At 43.6% G+C, this 18,643-nt stretch overlaps 1 protein-coding gene across 1 annotated transcript in view; it reads right to left on the bottom strand.

The window, feature by feature from the left end:
- NEURL1 (neuralized E3 ubiquitin protein ligase 1) overlaps window positions 1-18,643 on the bottom strand; it is a 90,128-nt gene that overhangs the window by 16,558 nt on the left and 54,927 nt on the right. The window contains exon 4 of the mRNA XM_062001346.1: window positions 2,729-3,409. Coding sequence (XP_061857330.1) covers window positions 2,729-3,409 — 681 coding nt within the window. The remainder of the gene's footprint in view (window positions 1-2,728; window positions 3,410-18,643) is intronic.

Genomic DNA, 18,643 nt, shown 5'->3' with positions numbered 1-18,643 from the left:
ATGTTCCATTAATACTGCGTAACATTGCTTTGATTAATCTAGTAATGGTGCGCCCCCAGAAACAGAACGACATCTTCTATTTAACACAGGTTTGGTACAATTATGCCTCTTGCAGTATTTGTGTCTCCTCTCTTTCAAGGATATAGAACTTCACTTTTTCTATCAAAACTAGAAAAAGATTACTATAAACATGTCTCCTCCTGTGATATAAAGCTCAAACTACAAAAGCCAGATCATACAAAATTACTTCTGTTTGCACTCTGAAGATGGAGCTTGTCATTAGAAAGATGAACACTTTATAATATTATAATGACAGATATTATGGCAAGCACCATAATCTGTTCCACTGCAGTGCAAACAGTGCACATCACCTCCCTAATAACGTTGCAGAAGATAGAGATGGGAGTTCATTCTTTTGTGTGCCTTCTGTTGGGATATCGCTGATCCATATAATTACTGCAGCTGCAGAGATGTGTAGTGGTGGGAGAGTGTCAGTACTCTTCTCTGGGCAGTGGCACTGCATTGATATTGTACTGATACTGCTCCCAGATTTGTTATACTGGAAACACAAGTCTGAAATGCTCTTTTTGTATTTACTACCTATTAAAGATTATAGGCAAGTTCCAATTTCATTGCTTTTAGCCAGGAGACCTCAGCTTGCTGCTCAAGCTGATGTGGATAAAGCTGTACATTCAGTAGGGTCCTGCCCTTTCCTTGAGAGAGGCAAGGTCAGCAAAGTCGAGTTCTTTTCACCTACATCTCACTGAAGAACAATACCCCATTTTCAGCTTCTCTTCAGTGACCAATTCTGTTACATGGTCACAAATCACAGATGGTTGGGGTTGGAAGAGACCTCTAGAGACCACCTAGTCTAACCCCCCTCTAAAGCAGGTTCACCTTGATCAGGGTACACACAGAATGACAGAATGACAGGGTAGTGAGGAGTTTTCCAGCTCAGCAGATTTCATTTCATGGATGCAAACAGAGATTTATGTAAAACATGCCCTAGAAGTGTACTGGATTGGGCTGAGCTTGTGAGCAGGTAGGGAGGAGACACACAGGGTATGTGCAGCAAGAGGTTTTCCCAGGATGCAGGAGGCTTGTGTTCAAGTCCATGTTCTGTTGGATTCTGTCTGAGGATGTGATTCTGTCCCTCTGGTGTGATACAACCTCACTCCCTATTTCAGGACCCATTGCAAGCAGGCTGCTCTCTCTGTGTAAAACTCCCAGAATTAGTGATTTCATGTGAAAGGAAGCACTGGTTCATGACTTGGTTTTACCTGAGGATGACCTGAGGATGTTTTCCTTCTAACGTATACAGGAGCATTTAATCTCCTGCTTTACTGAGATCTGTTTCACTTCACCTACCATTATCACAATGACATGTTGGTGGAGAGCAGAGCTAGCCATGGATTATGTACAGTACCCACAACAAATGTAATCAGTCTGAATTATCAAGGATTGAGTCTCAGGCTCCTGGAAATAAATTAAAGCATTATATTTGTCATCTGTGAGCCTTTAACAAGCACAAAACACTCACAGCATAGGCCCATGGTCAGCTTTAAGCAAATTATATAGGGCATTTCAAATTGTGATTACAGTGAACTGGACCCTGCAGACAGATGTGTGTGTTCACCACAATTTATCTTCAAAGACCATCTGTAAGTCCTAAAAAAGGAGGTGTTAGCTGGCTTTTGGGTTTGTTGTTTGGGGTTTTTTTGCCCTGCTGGATAAAAGGGGCATTTTAGTAGTGAGGATTTTAAGCAAAAAGGAACATAAACAAAAAAGGAGAAACTTTAAATCATCACCAGTTAGAGACTTACTAAGACTACTTAGTTAGAAGACTAAGGCTTACATCGAGTCCTCAGAATCTATCATTTACTTTCTGACACTGACACCAGTAGGACCATGACATGGTCCAAATTCATGGCCGAAACCATCCTACACTTGTGACCAACATACACACAAATGCACACAAAGAGACAAAATTTGATCTGGAGCAAATGCTACTTCAAGACTTTTCCCTCCACACATTCAAAACATGACTTGCAGCATTTAAATTAAGTACTTCAGTTAACAGAGCTTAAAACCAGCAAAAAAACCAAGAAGACAGTTCTTAAGAGATCCATCAGCCTGTACCAGCTACACTCCCTTAAACAGAGCTGAAGGACAAGAATACCCCTCTCCTGGTGAGTTGGTCAGTGCCACACTCTGCACACTGCAGGGATCATGAAGGCACGGGGCTTCCTCTCTGCTTGCTAGCCAGCCTCTCACATACAAGCTTGGGGAAAGCAAGGGGAGCATTCTTTTTGGGAGCTACTCATGACAGATAGCTAACACACAGAAAATGGCATCAGATTTCATTTTCCTGCTGCTCATTCCCGCCATTACTTCAACCTACAGCACCTCTCCCCCTTCCTTGTTTCTCCTAGGTCAGTGGCAACTCATCTGCACTTTAATGGAGGTCTCTTAATTCATTATCTGGAGAGAGCTTTGAGACCAAGTGAAGGATGCTAGAAAAGCACAAAGAGGCAAGATTTGTAACTCATATCCATGTGCTATGCATGTATCTTTGCTTGGTTCTATTTTCCTTTTATAAACACAAAATTTGTACCCCAACCTTAGAGCAGAGAGGCAGCTCTTCTCTGCTCTCTACCCTTCCCCTCATGATGTATCCCCTCCCCTTGCTTTCTTGGGCATAGGTTTGGAAAAAGGGAGTCCAACTTACCCAACAATCGGATTTGCATGACTGCGCCGTGTAAAACGAAGAACATCCAGAGGGGCTGGGAACAGTCCACGCAGACCTGCATGCCAGTGCCAGCACCGTTGTGACTCAGGTGCAGCTCACCATCTGAATTCACCATAAATCCCAGGATGTCTCCGCTCTGCAGGGGCACCAAGACTCGGCAGATGGCCCAGAACTCCTTCCTGTCCACCAAGGACTCGGGGTTGTAGGGGAGGTCGCTGGGGCGCAAAGTGCCGGGGTCGCAGGACGTCACCCCGTAGGACAACGTCCCCGTGCGCACCGCGTTGGACTTGTTGATTTTGACAAAAATGGTTTCGTTGATCCGAAGGGGTCTGCTGGTGAAAACCAAAGTCCTCTCCTCCCGGGCGTGCTCCAGACGGGCCACGGTTTGGTCGTCGAGGATTTTGACGTGGGGTCCCCGGAGGTGGTGGAAGCGGAGGTCGCTCTCCAGCTGGGACGGAAGGAGGTGGGAGTGCTGGGAGTTGAGGGAGTTCTGTGGGATGGGACAGGTGGTGGCTGTCACGTGGAAGGTCTCTTCCTGCAGGTTGAGGTCGCAGAGGCTGACCGAGAGGCGCGTGTCCTCCGTCTCCCGCCGCAGCGAGGGCCGGCGGATGGCGGTGAAGGAGCGGGGCCGCAGGCAGTCGGGAGGAATGATCTCGCTGTCTGTAGGGAGAAAGAAAACAAAGAAAAGGGGTCTCTTCAGAGAAAACCAAACTGTTCAGGAGTCTGCAAATCCCTGTCACTTTGATTGATATGTTTAAAGGGGAAAATCGGAGATCTTCTGCCATGAATAAACTTTCCCCTTTCAAAGACGGGAGTGGAGTATCGTAAAATGCATTTGCAATCGATTGCTGTTCCTGTACTTTCCCCACCAGCATCAACATTTTCTGCTTCTGAGCAGGCAGACTCAAAATCAATGGAAAGAATTGACCGGGGGAGGATCTCCTTGGAGAGGGGAAGCAGAGGGTAAATATCTGAAATATACCCTGAACATACCAATCAATATCCCTACAAGATCCAAACTTTAGGGCTCTCTTTATTGCCTACAGGCATTCTCATATATCTAGGAAACAAATGTCTAACTACCCTCTTTAAAACAAAATAAAAGCTATATTTAGTTTTAATTTATTTGTCACCATATGAAATGTAATTAATATTCCTGTATATAACCAACCATCAGTGTTCTGGTGCTTACTGCAAACCAGTACAGACATGGATTTTAGAGTGTAGAACTTGGAAAAATGCAGTTTTCTATAAATACCACAAAATCATTCATTATCTTCAAGCCAAATAATTAAAAATCAAATCCACTGATACAAAACAAAGAAAGAGGATGCTTACACGTTCAAATCCACCAGTGGAAACTGAGTTGCACCTCATCCTCTTTGTTAGTCTCACCTGCTGTTTCAAGGGCTAATCATCAACTTATTTGATTCTTTTTCGAAGGAACGTAATCACCTGCTTTTAATGCCCAAATTACTTTTATTTAACACATCCTTAGCTATGCTGTTGCCATAGAAACTTTAAAGAGCAATGTACTTAGGAAAAAGACCACATTATTTAAACAGATTACGAAAGTAAACTGAGATAATGCCAAGATTTATACTTATGCATGCCTTTCTGAACTCTAAGAAGTCCAAAGCATCAAGAGACAACTCACGGTGAGAAAATTCAGCATGTAGGTAATTCTCTGCAAATGTTGCAATAAGCAATGACCCACAGTGATTGTTCCTCTGTGGGATCTATATCTGATGACTGTTGTGGCTTTAAGCCTGGGTCCAGCTGCTATGACCACCCCATATGCAACATAATCCTCCCAGTTAGCACAAAGCAATGCCACCAGATCCCAGCCTAGGGCCTGCTCCACTAACACAGCACAAGGTGAAACAAGAAGAGGTAGAGGAGCAGAGACACATTCCCAACTGCCAGGCCCTTGCAGTGGGCATCTCTTCCAGTCACATATCCTTAGGATTTACAATGAAAGAAGAGCAGAACCTGAGGTTATCTGAGGATTTTCCCAATGGGATACAACCTCTCTCAGTATACCACAGTAGTAGTGGCTCTGTACCGGTATGCCAAGGAAAAACGCCAGCTACTGCATAACCAACATCTCCTGCAATATCTGAAGTCTGACTAACAGCTTTTCCTGCCCTCCTCTTCTGGGAGCCCTGACAAAAGCACACCCACACAGAGTTTGGCTTCAGTAGAGCTCTCTGCTTTGCTTAAACTGGATTATTCCAGACTCCTCTTTAAATAAACTGCTAGTACAAGGGAAGGACAGTCTCAAAATAAAAATGAGCTTTGTTTCTCCTATTTTATTTTCCCCATACTGATATTTCAGCTTCTCTTCCCAGAAGTTAATTTAGGGAAACGACGAATAGATGAAATCAGAAATTACCCCAAGTAATCTTGAAGCAGGTTGCATTAATGCTTTGCAATATATGGGTTAGCATTTGCATTGCAAGTGCTCCTCTTGGATAGAATTAGTTATTTTACCCTCCTTTGGCTGGAAATCTACACAGGAGAACAAATTAATACTGGCAGCTGATGACAATCCTTTGGTGTAGGTGAATGGGTAGAGACCTTTCTGAACAGGAACAGAAGGTCCTCTCTATTTTATTCCCTGCAACTATGCATGTGCAGCCGGGCTGACAACTGTGATGTGTGGGTAGCTTGCAGCCAGAGTTTTGAAACAGCTTGTTTTCCACCAGGATGCTTGCATTTCCCCTTGGCTGCTGGACAAAATACCATTTTCCATCTGAAAAGAGGTTAAGAGAGATGGGGTTCTTCTGCAGACAAGACACATGGCAGTGACAGCAAATCAGGGCTACATATATCCAACTGTTTTCCTTAAATCCATCGGTTGCTCAGATGCTTAGCCACTTATGGGATAAGGTGTCTCAAGCATATGGGATTGACTTGGTTTGTTAATGTCTGCAAATACTCATGGAAGAAAAAATTGCAGTTGACTGGTATAGGAAGTGGGTTTATGAAAATTTAATGAGATGAATCTCTAAGAGATGCTGGCCTGCTCCAGGGCTCTCTGTGGATGAGGGAAATGCTGTGGATGCAGTCTGCCTGGACTTTAGTGAAGCCTTTGACACCATCACCCACAGCATCCTCCTGGAGAAACTGTCTGTTCATGACTTGGATGGACATACTCTTCATTGGGTGGAAAACTGTCTGGATGGCCAAGCCCAGAGAGTGGTGGTGAATGGAGTTAAATCCAGTTGTTGGTCAGTCACCAGTGCTGTTCCCTAAGGCTCAGGGGCCAGTTCTGTTTAATATCTTTATCAATGGTCTGGATGAGGGGATAGAATGCACCCTCAGTAAGTTTGCAGATGACTCCAAATTGGGTGGGTGTGTAGATCTGCTTGAGGCCAGGCTTCAGAAGGACCTGGACAGGCTGAAGGGATGGGCTGAGGCAAATTGTATGAGGCTCAAAAAGGCCAAGTGCTGAGTGCTGCACATGAGCCACAACAACCCCATGCAACGATACAGGCTTGGGGCAGAGTGGCTGGAAAGCTGCCCTGAAGAAAAAAAACGGGGAGTGCTGGTCAACAGCCAGCTGAACATGAGCCAGCAGTGTGTCCAGGTGGCCAAGAAGGCCAACAGTATCCTGACATGTGTCAGAAATAGTTTGGCCAGCAGTGCCAGAGAACTGATTGTCCCCTGTACTTGGTGCTGGTGAGGTCACACCTTGAATACTGTGCTCAGTTTGGGCCCTTCACTACAAGAAGGACATTGAGGTGCTGGAGCGTGCCCAGAGACAGACAACAGAGCTGGAGAAGGGTCTAGAAAACAAGTCCTATGAGAAGTGGCTGAGGGGAGACATGATCGCTCTCTACAACCACTTGAAAGGAGGTTGAATCAAGGTGGGGGTCAGTTTCCCAAGTAATGAGTGACAGAACATGAGTAAATGGCCTCAAGTTGCACTAGGGGACATTTAGATTAGACATTAGGAAGAACTTTTTCACCGAGAGGGTTGTCTGACACTGGCACAGGCTGCCCAGGGAGGTGATGGAGTCACCATCCCTGGAGATAATTAAAAGCTGTGTAGATGAGGTGCTGAGGGACATGGTTTAGTGACAGGCTTGGCAGTGTGAGGGCAACAGTTGGACTTGATGATCTTAAAGGTCTTTTCCAACTAAAATTATTCTATGATTCTATGTTTTTATAAACCACAAAATACTCAGACAAAGAAGAAGAAGAAAAAAATCACATTGAATATAAAGTAAAACAAAAGTGGGACTCATCTTTTGAGGTTATACGTAAGTTGGAAGAGATGAGGAATGCCAACTGGTAATGGCCAAAGGCTATGAAAGAACAACTCTGGTGAAATATGAAAAAAAAGATAATGAGGTGCCTTTGAGCAGTTTCTTTCCCCAGAAGATGCTCAGAAACAAGTTGGTTTTTAACATTAGAGCTTAAGTTGTCAGTTTTTAAACACAGATCAAGCTGTTCATGCTGAACATGGGCCAAGCTGTTCATTCTGAAATGTCCTGTAACACAGAACTTACTCCTGCAGAACATTTACAACCAAGCTCTAATGCCTACAAGGAGGGACTCCATCAGTAGAAGTGTTCAGGCACATTTATATTTGCAGAGACAAACTTGGAGCACACATCAAAAAGACAGAATGACTTTATGTGAAGAGACTGTAAAATACAAACTGGGCCCAACCACTCATTACCAAGGAGCTCCCCCAGCTTCAGCCTCAAGAACTTAATTACAAATTTAGTAAGAATTTAATTCTTATTAAATTTTCAAGGTTATAAAACTGCTTGTATAAGGCAGTTGGCAATGTTTCTTTGCAAAAAGTCAATGGGTGGAAGACCTCCTTTGGTGAGAAGAGATGGACTTGTGGGCGAAGACCACAGCTCTCGTTGAGTCACCACAGCAAGCCTTAACCCAGCTGGCTGGAGGACCACCAGTGTGCTGGCTGTGCAGCTGATACAGGCTGGCTGCCCAAGTAGCTTTCCAGAAAGGTTTTGCTGAGCTTTGCACCAGTGCAGTTATGATGTAAATGCTGGATTGAGAGACTTAAACTTTCTGGTAGCAATATAGACATAGCCAAAGCAGAAAGGATCTCTACTAAATACACCTTTTCTGCTCCTCAGTTGGAGAACTTGAGACACTGAATTTTTATAAAGGATGCCTAATTTCACAAATCCCTTTGTATCTTTTTATGACTCTTTAAGAGAAAAGGTAAGCAGAAGTAATTCATTTAGCAAAGCAGAAATAAAAGGCACTTGAGCAATTCAGACATCTGTAGTCTCCTCCTCTTTAGTGGGATTTATCTGTGAAATTTAGTTTCTCAGCAGTTGATTCCTTACACAGAAAATTAATTTGAAGTATCTTCCTCAGGCCAGAAGCTTCAAAGACCTCCGTTTTCCTGCTCAGAGGGCACGGAAGAGCCTCCCACTTCATGCCAGCTCAACGTGACTGCAGTAATGCTTTAAAACAGCACTGTTAAGGAGCTGGTGAGCAGCCAGACACAGCTGTATCCAGATCAGAGGGATTTCACAACCACCTTTCTTTTGAATGACTGCCAAATGTTGTCTTCTTAAAATCATCTCTTTCCTTCAACATGTACAATGTGTGTAATATGTTTACTATAGATATTGCACACAGGTACATTTAATACAGTTACATGCACATCCAAACACCAGTGCATTTTTAACCACCAGCATGCACAGATCCTCTCAGCCTCACACAAACCCGAAGGGGACATGTTGCTGTCAGACTGTCAAATCATTCCTTCCTTCCTCTTTTTCAGTACTGTTACTGCCTGAAGGCTTGACTTTCCAAGGTCATGAGCAGCCAGTATTCACACACCTGTAAAGGACCTGAGAAAGCAGATTAAACCTAGCACACATGCACACACATGCTGGAAACTTGCAGAGTTCAGTATTTAAGTGCAAGCTCTAGGGACTCAGATCTCTTGAGTTTTCTGAGATTGGTGCAATCCTATGGCCTCATGGGAATTGTATGTCACGGTATGAAGGCTGCAACCACTCTCTAGAACGAGCTATGGAAGACCTTAGTATAACTAAATGAATCTTAAGACTTAGTACTACAAAAAAATAACTTAAAACTTGGGAAATCAGATTGATAACTTAAGAATCTATCACATTTCTAATGGTGTTCCCTCCCAGGAGAGCGAAATGCTGGGAAGTCAAGGAACAATCAAGTGATTCCCTACACCTGGAGAACATTTCTGTCCTCAGCTACTGAGCAAAGAGTAAAAAATCAGTAAGGTCAGGATTTCGATGGTGTGTTCCCTCTCTTCTTGTGCAAAGTCTCGTGGTTTTTATTCCTTCTGTTCTTTGCTTTACTTATTCACAAGTGCAGTTTTCTTCTCTGACTTCACTGAGGAACAGTATTTTTAGCAGGTACTGGTGCTCATTGTATAATTTCCATGATCAAGGAACCTCAGAGCTACTCATATTGAAGTCAGTTGTCCCTACAAGACTGCTCTATGTAAAGATCTGACTGCCACAGGATGCACGGTGTATGATTCCCACCTCACTGGAGGGGCTCCATTCCTACTCAGGAATGCAGATGGATCCTTTTTCCACCATCAGCACTATCTGTCACAAGGGGTTATACAGGGAGGATAGCTGTCCTTCCAAAACCTGAAATCTTGCACTATCTCCTTCATGGTCTACAGCAGACTTATGCAGCTAAGAGGCCATTTGGCACAACTTTGATGCTCACTGAGACGTATTTGAAACACAAGGCAGATGTGCCACACCATAAAATAACATTGCACTCAAAGGCTATTGGGAAAAGCAACCAGTCCAAAGACAAGAAACAAACCTGTGCTTCTGGGAAACTTCTGTCACTCATAGCCTTGTACTCCCCACTGAGGGAGGGCAGGTATTAATCCCAGCTCAGCTGCACACCTTGCCCGTTACATGCTGTGGCAATCTTTGCTCCCTTGCTGACTCAGTCAGAGCTGCTGGCTGGAGAACTGGTGGAGGAATGGTCTCTAATACAGGAGGAGACAGAACCATTTTGAGCTGTTGTTTACAGCTCTATTTGTTGTGTACTTTAGAGTGACTGAGGACTGAAAATTCTCATTTATCCCTTCAAAAATAAGGATGAAGATCACTGTGACTGGGGGCAAGGAGCAACACCAGTTCCCAAACCGCTTTGGTTACCAGCTTTGCCTGACATGTGTATGGCACCCAGTCTACAGCATCATCTCCACTAGAAAGAAGAGCAGCGATGACTGGGCCTGGGAAGAAGAGGACTGCTGTGTGGCCCTGGGTTCAAAATCCATCCAAATTAAAGGGCAACTGGAAGCAGATTTTCATGCAGCTTGCTGTAGTCATGGTGTTAAAGATGTCCTCACCACTGTGGGATGCTCTCGGCCTCCGTCAAGTGTTTCTTGAACTGCTTTACTGTACCAGGAGAAGCTAAGCACACAGGAGAGTGAAAATTGCCCTTAAAATAAACACAAGAGAAAAACTGAGAAGTGAAGAAAGCCGAGGCCACGCTCACAGCCATTAAGAGGCAAAGCTCCACTCATAGAGCATGTCCAATGTGCTCTTGCCTGCTGGCAATGTGTCTGAGCAGACACTCGTAAAACTAGTTGTTTTTCTGTGAACTTGTGTTCTGCATGGGAGGTCTGGAGAGAAGGCTGAGCTCTGCCGTGCTCAGCGTACACTGCAGAGGCCAATGCTCCTGGGTGAGTGCTTCTGCTCCCATGTTGCACACAGGTTTCCCCCTCCCCTCCCGACTTGTTACCGTTAAATCTCGGATTTATATGATTTGAGACCACTCTGTTGTGTTTATTTCTTGTAAACCGTCAGGCGCCTGAATGCAGCTTCTCAGATCATCCAACGAAGCCACTTTCTGAGCATTATTGTAGCATGTGGGAGGCAAATGTTTAAAATCCCTCAAAGGAATGATTCAGACTAAAAACCTCCTTTGCCATATACTGAGGAATTCACTTCTACAAAGTACATTTCCCTTTACGAACAGCAGAGAAATCAAACTGCCTGAGTTATTGCATCAGATCAACTATTCCTTCGCCTTCAAAACACCCACGTTAATCAAGGACATCAGTTAAGTAAATACCTACTTCTACAATACCTGCATATGTGCATGTCTCTGTTTCATTGACAGTATAAATACCCAATTTCAAATAAGGCTGCTTCCTTCTGCTCTTGCTGCTCTGGCTCCTCTCTTTCTGCATACTCTCACAGGAATACATGCAAAATTACAGCCAAAAGACAATGTCACTTTTACCAGCCATATAAGATGCCCAGCCTGCTCTTCAAGAGAAAATAAAATCTGCACTGGGCCAAACAGCATCTGAGATCATGACCTGTCTGCTGGGCTCTGCAGCAGAAGACACTCCTCACCACACAAACAGAAAGGATATATAAAGGTGAGTGGGAGGCAGGAAGAACTAATGTTCTTATTTTATAGACTGGAAATCGTGGGATGGAGCAAGGAAGCTGTCTAAGGGGAAAGATGACTCCTCTGGCAGAGCTCTTAGGTGAAGCTTTTTGGAGTTTGGCCCAGTGCTTAACAAAACCACCTCATTTCCATGGTGCACTCTCTCATTTCCCAACTCTCCGTTCAATGTCTTATTCTCTACCTGCTGCTCCTCTGCTTCCATGGGCAGATTCCTCTCTCCACCTCAAAACTCAACCTACTTGGGACCCCTCATCCTAATGGTCAGTACAAAAACCACTGTTTGAGAATTCCTCCTTCACCAACACACCAGCCTGGTACCACCACACAGTCCATGGAGGGCAAACATACATTTTGTGTGCATTCACATGCTTAAAGCATTGGTTAATGGCTACATGCAAATGTTGCCTTCCTGCTTACTGCAGCCTGGGAAGGTAAGCTAACTGATATTTCCTGACAGCCATTCCCATTGCAGGAATGGCAGATATTTAAATCAACTGAGGGCATTTGTTTGCCTGTGACCAACACAGTCCAAATGAGCTTGCTGACGAGATGCTCAGGTGTTTTTCCAATATTGCTGAAAGAATTTGTGAGAACTGTGAGCTAGAATCTAGGGACAGGAGTCAAAGTTGAAGCCAAGGCTTACAAATAGCCCAATGCTGGAGTTGGTCTGTGGAAGAAATCCTCCATGTTTACACTAAAAATTGCCACCAGATTTCAAAGCTGGGTTACAAAAGGCAGCAGATCATTGACTTTTTGGAACCAATTGCAAGGCTATGAACACCTGCCTCTTTAATAGAGATGAGTGGAAATCAGCAGTGCTTAAGGAACATCTCACTGGTCTCTGATTTCTGTTTGCATTTGCTCAGATAAAAGTCAGAATTTCTTTCCAGGTATTTGGGGAGAAATTGAGGACTAAAGCTATTTGGTTTCCATGATTCAGCGTGAGATAGATGGTAAGAAATGGGATAGAAAAGAATAAACGTAACCTTTTAGTTGTTACCAACTGCTAGGTGTTTGATAAATTCCTTATGAAAATCTGGTGCCTTCCTGTGGCCATTTAGCACCAAATTCTGCTTTGAGGGAATGGTGCCTCTCAATCATTAGGTACAGAGCAGCTGGTGTCCTGCCAGGTGACTCTCAGCAAACCTTGGCATCTGTGAGGATGTCAATATCTTCCCTTGTCTTACTGGGATTATCACAAATTTCTTGTCATGGATTGTCGATGCTGTACCCATAGCACCAGATAAAATATCCCAGTAAAACAAACCAGAAACAAACCAACAAGCAAACAAACAAACAAAATATCCAGATTCTAAAAACAAATGTGAGCTCATGTACTGCCAGCCTCCAAGCTGAAATATTCAGCAAGAAAAAAACACAAACCCCTGAGCTTTAGGGAACTGCAGCTGTTTTTAAGGCAGAGTGAACATTTGTGGTTTCCAGGCCAGCTTAGTAACTTAATTGGTCATCTGCATATGCTTCAATAAAATCTAGGGAATGAAAGCATACGGCCTCATACACAAGTGCTCATATACAAGACTCATATACAAGACCACAGTTGAAGGTACAAGAGTTGACTATTGACTGATAAATTGTAGTCTTGGGTCATGTGCTATCTAATAAAGTGCTCTGAACCAGTCTGGTTCACAACAAACGTTCATCCAATTCTACCTAACATCTGTAAGCATGTCAAATTGATTTGCACATATGAAACAGCACAAAGAGGATAACTATCCTTATAAAACTGAAATCAATTACTGTTTTGCTTAACAAATACAAATGTTCTGAAAGAGCCTGACAGTAGGTTATGAAGAACAAATGTCCATATGCGTGTTACAGTTGTGGATTTGTTTTCTCTTCCACAAAAGCTGATGCACAGAGAGAGTCTGCAGGGTGCTGGCAACGTCTGTGTTACAAACAACACATTTTGGGTTTCGTTAAGGAAGGCTTCTCATTCAGGGTAAACTCATCCTCCCCAGCCAGTGGGAAAGACAAATATCATTCAGGTGGAAGATGTGCTTAACCCCTGCCACAGTCACTCCTGCGTGTCAAGACCTCTTTGTCTGATTCCCTCTATTGTGTTCACAGGTTCTCCATTTTATGTTTAACTCCCCATGACGTCAGAGAAATATTGTTTGAGTAGAAATCATGTGTTTTGGGTTTTGTGGAGACCACCTAATCCTAGTTACTCACTCAGTCTCTCTCCCAGTCGTGCACATGAAGTCTGAACTTTGCTCTCATCCTGATGCCGTAATTTCCATCTCCATTGTCCCAGGCCTCCTAGATTCCACGATCAGCTCTTACTATCCCTCTTGAAAATCACAGCAAAACAATCATCACTTTTAGGACCATACCAACATTATTTTAATCTCAGTCCTGCCTCTTTGTAGAGTGCTGCAGCTTTTCTTTCCATTTGCTCTTCATCTTTCTACAGCTGGCAAGTCTTTTATTACTTGTTTTAATTCCCTGTGCAAGACCTAATGCTCCCTGGAGACCATCAGTTGTCACTTTATCTGATGGTTCCTCATCTTTTACGATGGAAACCTCTCCATAGAAAAGTCAGGATTTTTATTTTTCTTCAAGGAAAATTAAGGTGATAATTGCAATTCCTGAATGTCTAATAAGTTTACAGAGCCCTCTTCTCATATATAGTGACTCCACTGCTTACTCCTGGCACTATCATCCTTTCTACACTTCTTTCCTCCTAGAAATTTTGACTCTCTTGTCTCACCTATTCAGGTAAGAGAGCAGCTCACCATTGCAGACAGTGCTAACCCCACAACTTCATCTTCACGTACTATGCTGCAAATTGTTATGGGCCCGCCAACAACTCTAGTTCCATTTCTCCTTACGTTACTGTGCAAATGTTTCCATAGCATCTCTTCTCACAGGCAATTCCCAAGATACATCAGGCACATCACTTCATTCTCTGAATCATCTAACAGCAATTTTCTTCAAAACAAGTACTTTCTTCCTCCTTCCTATCCATCATCCTCCCTCCCATGGTATTTATGTATCCTGAATTTATCCTTTTCACTTGCTTTCATTTACCCCATGTCTTCATGCAGGCATGGAGATGATGACTCCTTCTCCAACTTCTCCCCACACTTCCCAGTGAAAGGCTCCTGGCAGTTTTACAGACAGCTACTCAGGCAGAACTCAACCCACCAACCACCACCTCATCCCCACCAGGTCTCCACAAAGTCCAGCGTCTTACCCAGTCCATTGCTTATTGAACTGAATTAACACCACGAGTCTTTTCCTTTTTCCTTGGGAAACCCAGAAACTGCTGAATACCACTGTCCTGGGCTCACTGCACTCCTGTTTGGTTTGGCACAACTGCCCAAAGGCGCTGCTAAATGACAAATTGCCTGGATATCACAAGGATTTTGTTGCCTCAGAGGCACCTCGCTAACCAGAGCTAAGAGCACAACATTTTCTACTGAAGACACAACCTGTGAAGGGCAGTGATAATTTTTCAGTCAACTGCCTAAAGAAAAGAATTAAAATAATTGGAAAGACAAAGTATTTCAGGCTCACTTGAAACAAAGTACTCAGTTCATCTTGCTTCCTTTTATAAAAGCAAATGAATACTGGATGGAGAGCTTCTCCAGTTCATTTCTAGGGCTTGTTTGGAAATCATTGTTGCCATTTTCAAGATTAAAATGGATTTCAAGACTGAAAATGTAAATATATCATTTTGAAAACGGAGGAAGAAAACAGCTAGAGTTTGCCAAAAGCATTTCATTTTTTTCAGCTATGACTAATTGAGTTTACAGACTCTCTCTTCTTCTCCCTAAAGATAAAACAACTATATTTCTGAAAGAATGCACATAACTGTATTTGTCTAGAATATTTTCTTTGTTTAAATTCTTTTTAATGTCTATTTCTTGGAGACTTTCCACCCCAGAATCCAGCATGAAGAAGCTCTCAAAATATTTCTGACTTATTTACTACATGCACAAAATGACAGCACAGCCCTCACACACCATCCACCCCACTCCTACTCCAGAGCTGGTGTGGTCTGCAGAATGTGCTCTCCCCAGTTATGCAAAACTAAGCTTTGTTTAATGAGTTTCTTTTAGAATAGCACAATTATTGCAATCTGCACCAATTCAGAAAGGTTCAGCATGTGTTTAGGTCTGTTCTGTTTCATGACAGCACTTAAACATCCACTTCACCTAAACAAGAAGTTATATTCTCCTGAAGGCAACACATGTGCATATCAGTAATCCCAAGTCAGGGGCACAGGGTAAGGTTTGAAACTACATTCCACATTAAAAAAAAACATATAATGGTAAACTTTACTTTCCATCACTGTCCCATTGCATCATGCCAGTGCAGTGAATGGCAAGGAAGATATCTTGAAACAGTAACCCTAAACCAGTCATTAGTTGTCATGACTGGACAAAATTACAGGGGAATCTAAGAGCCAATGCCCATTTCTGCCCCTGTAAAGTTTATCTCTTCAATAAATTCTTCATATATTCTGTCACAGCAAATGCCTGTTAAGCTTCTGATTTCTTTATGAATTATTTTGATAATTCAGCTGAATTTTGTTACCAGAACTTCAGCTAACACTTGAACAAGCAAAAAGACAAATTCTGCTCTTGCTTATCCCAAGGGAAAGCTTGAACACCTTAGCTATCAGTAAAGCTAATTTAAACACATAGATCATAGTACGTGGCCTCAAACGGTTCAGATAGAAAGACAGGAGGCTCTTTTGAAGCTGCAAATTGAAAGTAGAAACAAGAATCATCCAGAGGGCCACAGTTTGTCTGCCTGTCAGGGCAGTGTAACCTTGCTGAAGTCACAGGACTCACGTGGAGAGTAAGGACCAGCACACGCTGCTGCATGCTAAATGCAGCTGCAGCCTCAGTAGTCAAACCTTCCTCAGCCCCTCAAGGCAGAGGATTCACAGCTTTGGTTCTCACATGTTCCTGCTCTCCTAACATCCCATCTTCCCACAGGACTGCTTTTCTTCCCCATCCTACTCTTCTCTCTTCCACTCTCACCTGACGCTCTAAGCACAAACAACCTTGGTCCTGCGAGGATCCTGGAAAAAAGATGAAGGATGGTCTTTTAGAGAAACCAGATCCTAAAACTGGGACACAGCTTCTCTGATGGACAAAGCTCTACTGTCTGATGCAAGCCAGGCACTGACCATCTCACAGTTTCCCCAGCAAAAACACTGCACCAGTGAAGTGCCAGCTGTAAGTACAGCACCAGAGAGATGCCTGACTTCACACCTGCTATTACTGGTCCCTGAGACCTATCAAGGAGTGTCTGAGAGGTGGGTAAGACACAGGCACCTAAAAATGCAGTGAGTTGTCTGGTTTGCTTCACTTTACGCAGGGTGTTCTTCTTTGACTTCTCATTAAACTCCCATGACAGCTGTCTGACATTTCTCAGCAGCTCCTTTTGCAATGTCATGCCCTGGTCTACTGCCAATGCATTTTCACTAGGATTTAACATTTCAGCTTATGCCAAAGGTCACTCTCTGACTGACATATGCTCTAAACCTCTCCTTACCTGCTGGTAACGTCTTGGGTTTGCACCAGTTTGGCTGGGAATGGGGAGCCGTGTTTATTCATCCACTTGTCCAGTTTCCATCTGTTAAACTCCCATGCTGTTATTTTTACCCTCCATCTCCCTGAGCAATGCAATCCTTCTCTGGTTTGGGAAACAGCTAACAGACCCTCTACTCTTTGACAGCTCATAAAAGGTAACATTTAGCTCCAGAACATTGTGAACAAGATTAGGTGTGGAGATCAGACTGAACTGGGTATAACCAGCAACAAGAAGTGCCAACACAGCAATGTTATAGGCAAGAACCTTGCCAAGATCTATATGGGCTAGAAAGATGGTAACCAATATATGGGTGACTCTCCCAAACTCAAGCATTTCTCATCCCTTTAACAGACTCGTTTCTCTTCAGATTCTGCCTCCTTCAGCACCAAAAGTTTAAAGCTGTATTTGGTGAGAATGCTATTGTGAATCTTTCTGCACATACTCTGAACTGCTGTAGGGAATTATCAGACCCTTGCTACATCACAATAAAATTGCTGGGTTTACAGCAACTGAAATGTCATCACCAGCACCAGTGATGTCTTGCTCAGTCTAAGGAATCTGGGACTGATCCCAGATTATCAGGAAAAGTGGTCCCACTCCACTGTGTTCAGCATAGTCCTTCTGTTCTTGGTACTGTAACAGCTTTGACTTTAAAAATGTATGCTTTTTCATTTACAACTGGGAAAATAGTCTTCATTTCCAAGTATAGATGTAGTACAGACATCAGAGCAAAAGCCTGGGTAATTCACATTAGTATTCATTCTTGCCTGCCACAGGACGGTACTGGGAAGGTGTATATCTAAAAAACCACGTATTGCTGAAAGCTATAGAAGAAGAAAAAGCAGATAATGTGGTCAAATTAGCCTTATATTTAAAACAAAGAAGAAAGGGTTATTACTGGCTGTATTTCTGTTTCTATCATTCTTTTTCATATCAAAGGAAGTGAGGGCAAAAAAAGAACAAATTCCACAAGGAACGTGGATGACATGCTCAGGAGGAAGCCAGTGGATACGTGCAGAAGAGCCCCACAAAGCTGTACATGCTCTGCTCCAAGCCAGGCTGAGCCCTGTTACCAGCCTCTTTCTCTCTGTGTCCATAGGAGACACAAAGCACTCAGACAGCTGTTGCCATAGCCACCCCTTTATGTCCCAGGGTCAAGCTTCCCTTTGCAAAGAAACATTATTTACAAGGTGGCTTAGGTGTGCCTTGCTCCTGGCAGTTAAAAATGGCAAATCCCATCCCAGGGGAGCTTACAGTCCAAATTAGACATAACACAGAGTGAGGGTACAATAAACACAGGGAAGAGAGGATCAGGGTGAGATGCTCCATATACACCCTGTCAGCTCTTTTTTTTCTTCCCATTAAACACTGGAAGGGCTCTGCACCCCTGTGCATTAGTGCAAGCATCCTGCTGGCTTCTGACAGCAGCTTAGCATTGACGTGGCCTCAGCTGGGATGGGCTTCAAGGCCTCTCCAGGCAAAGCTGAACTGAACCCTCAACACTCTGGGGCGGAACAGCCCTTCTGAGGAGCTGCCAAGCCTGTGAAGCCCACCCAGGCAAGCACCGTTCCTCCATGAGGTTGCAGCAGTGCACAGGCACCATCCTACACGCCCTGGTTCAACTACAGGCATGGAAAATGGGCTACTGGCAGCAGACAGACCATTGCCAACAGGGCCTGGCATCTAGGAGGAAATGGGGACAGCATTCAGTCCTTGAATCGGCATGGAGAAATCATGGGGCTCATAAGAACGGCTAGAGTATGCATGAAGTTGTCCTGAGAGTAACAGGACTTAAGAGCAAAGAGAAACCTGAACAACACAGATTCCAAGTTACTCCAGCCTTCTCCCTACACCCAAAGCATCACATAAGGTTTCCTAGCAGGAGGGGGGCCA

The sequence above is a fragment of the Colius striatus genome, chromosome 8 (genome assembly GCF_028858725.1).
Source record: "Colius striatus isolate bColStr4 chromosome 8, bColStr4.1.hap1, whole genome shotgun sequence".
In the NCBI taxonomy this organism is placed as follows: domain Eukaryota; kingdom Metazoa; phylum Chordata; class Aves; order Coliiformes; family Coliidae; genus Colius; species Colius striatus.
Note: the sequence above shows the minus strand (reverse complement) of the source record. Positions and strands in the feature narration are given on the sequence as shown.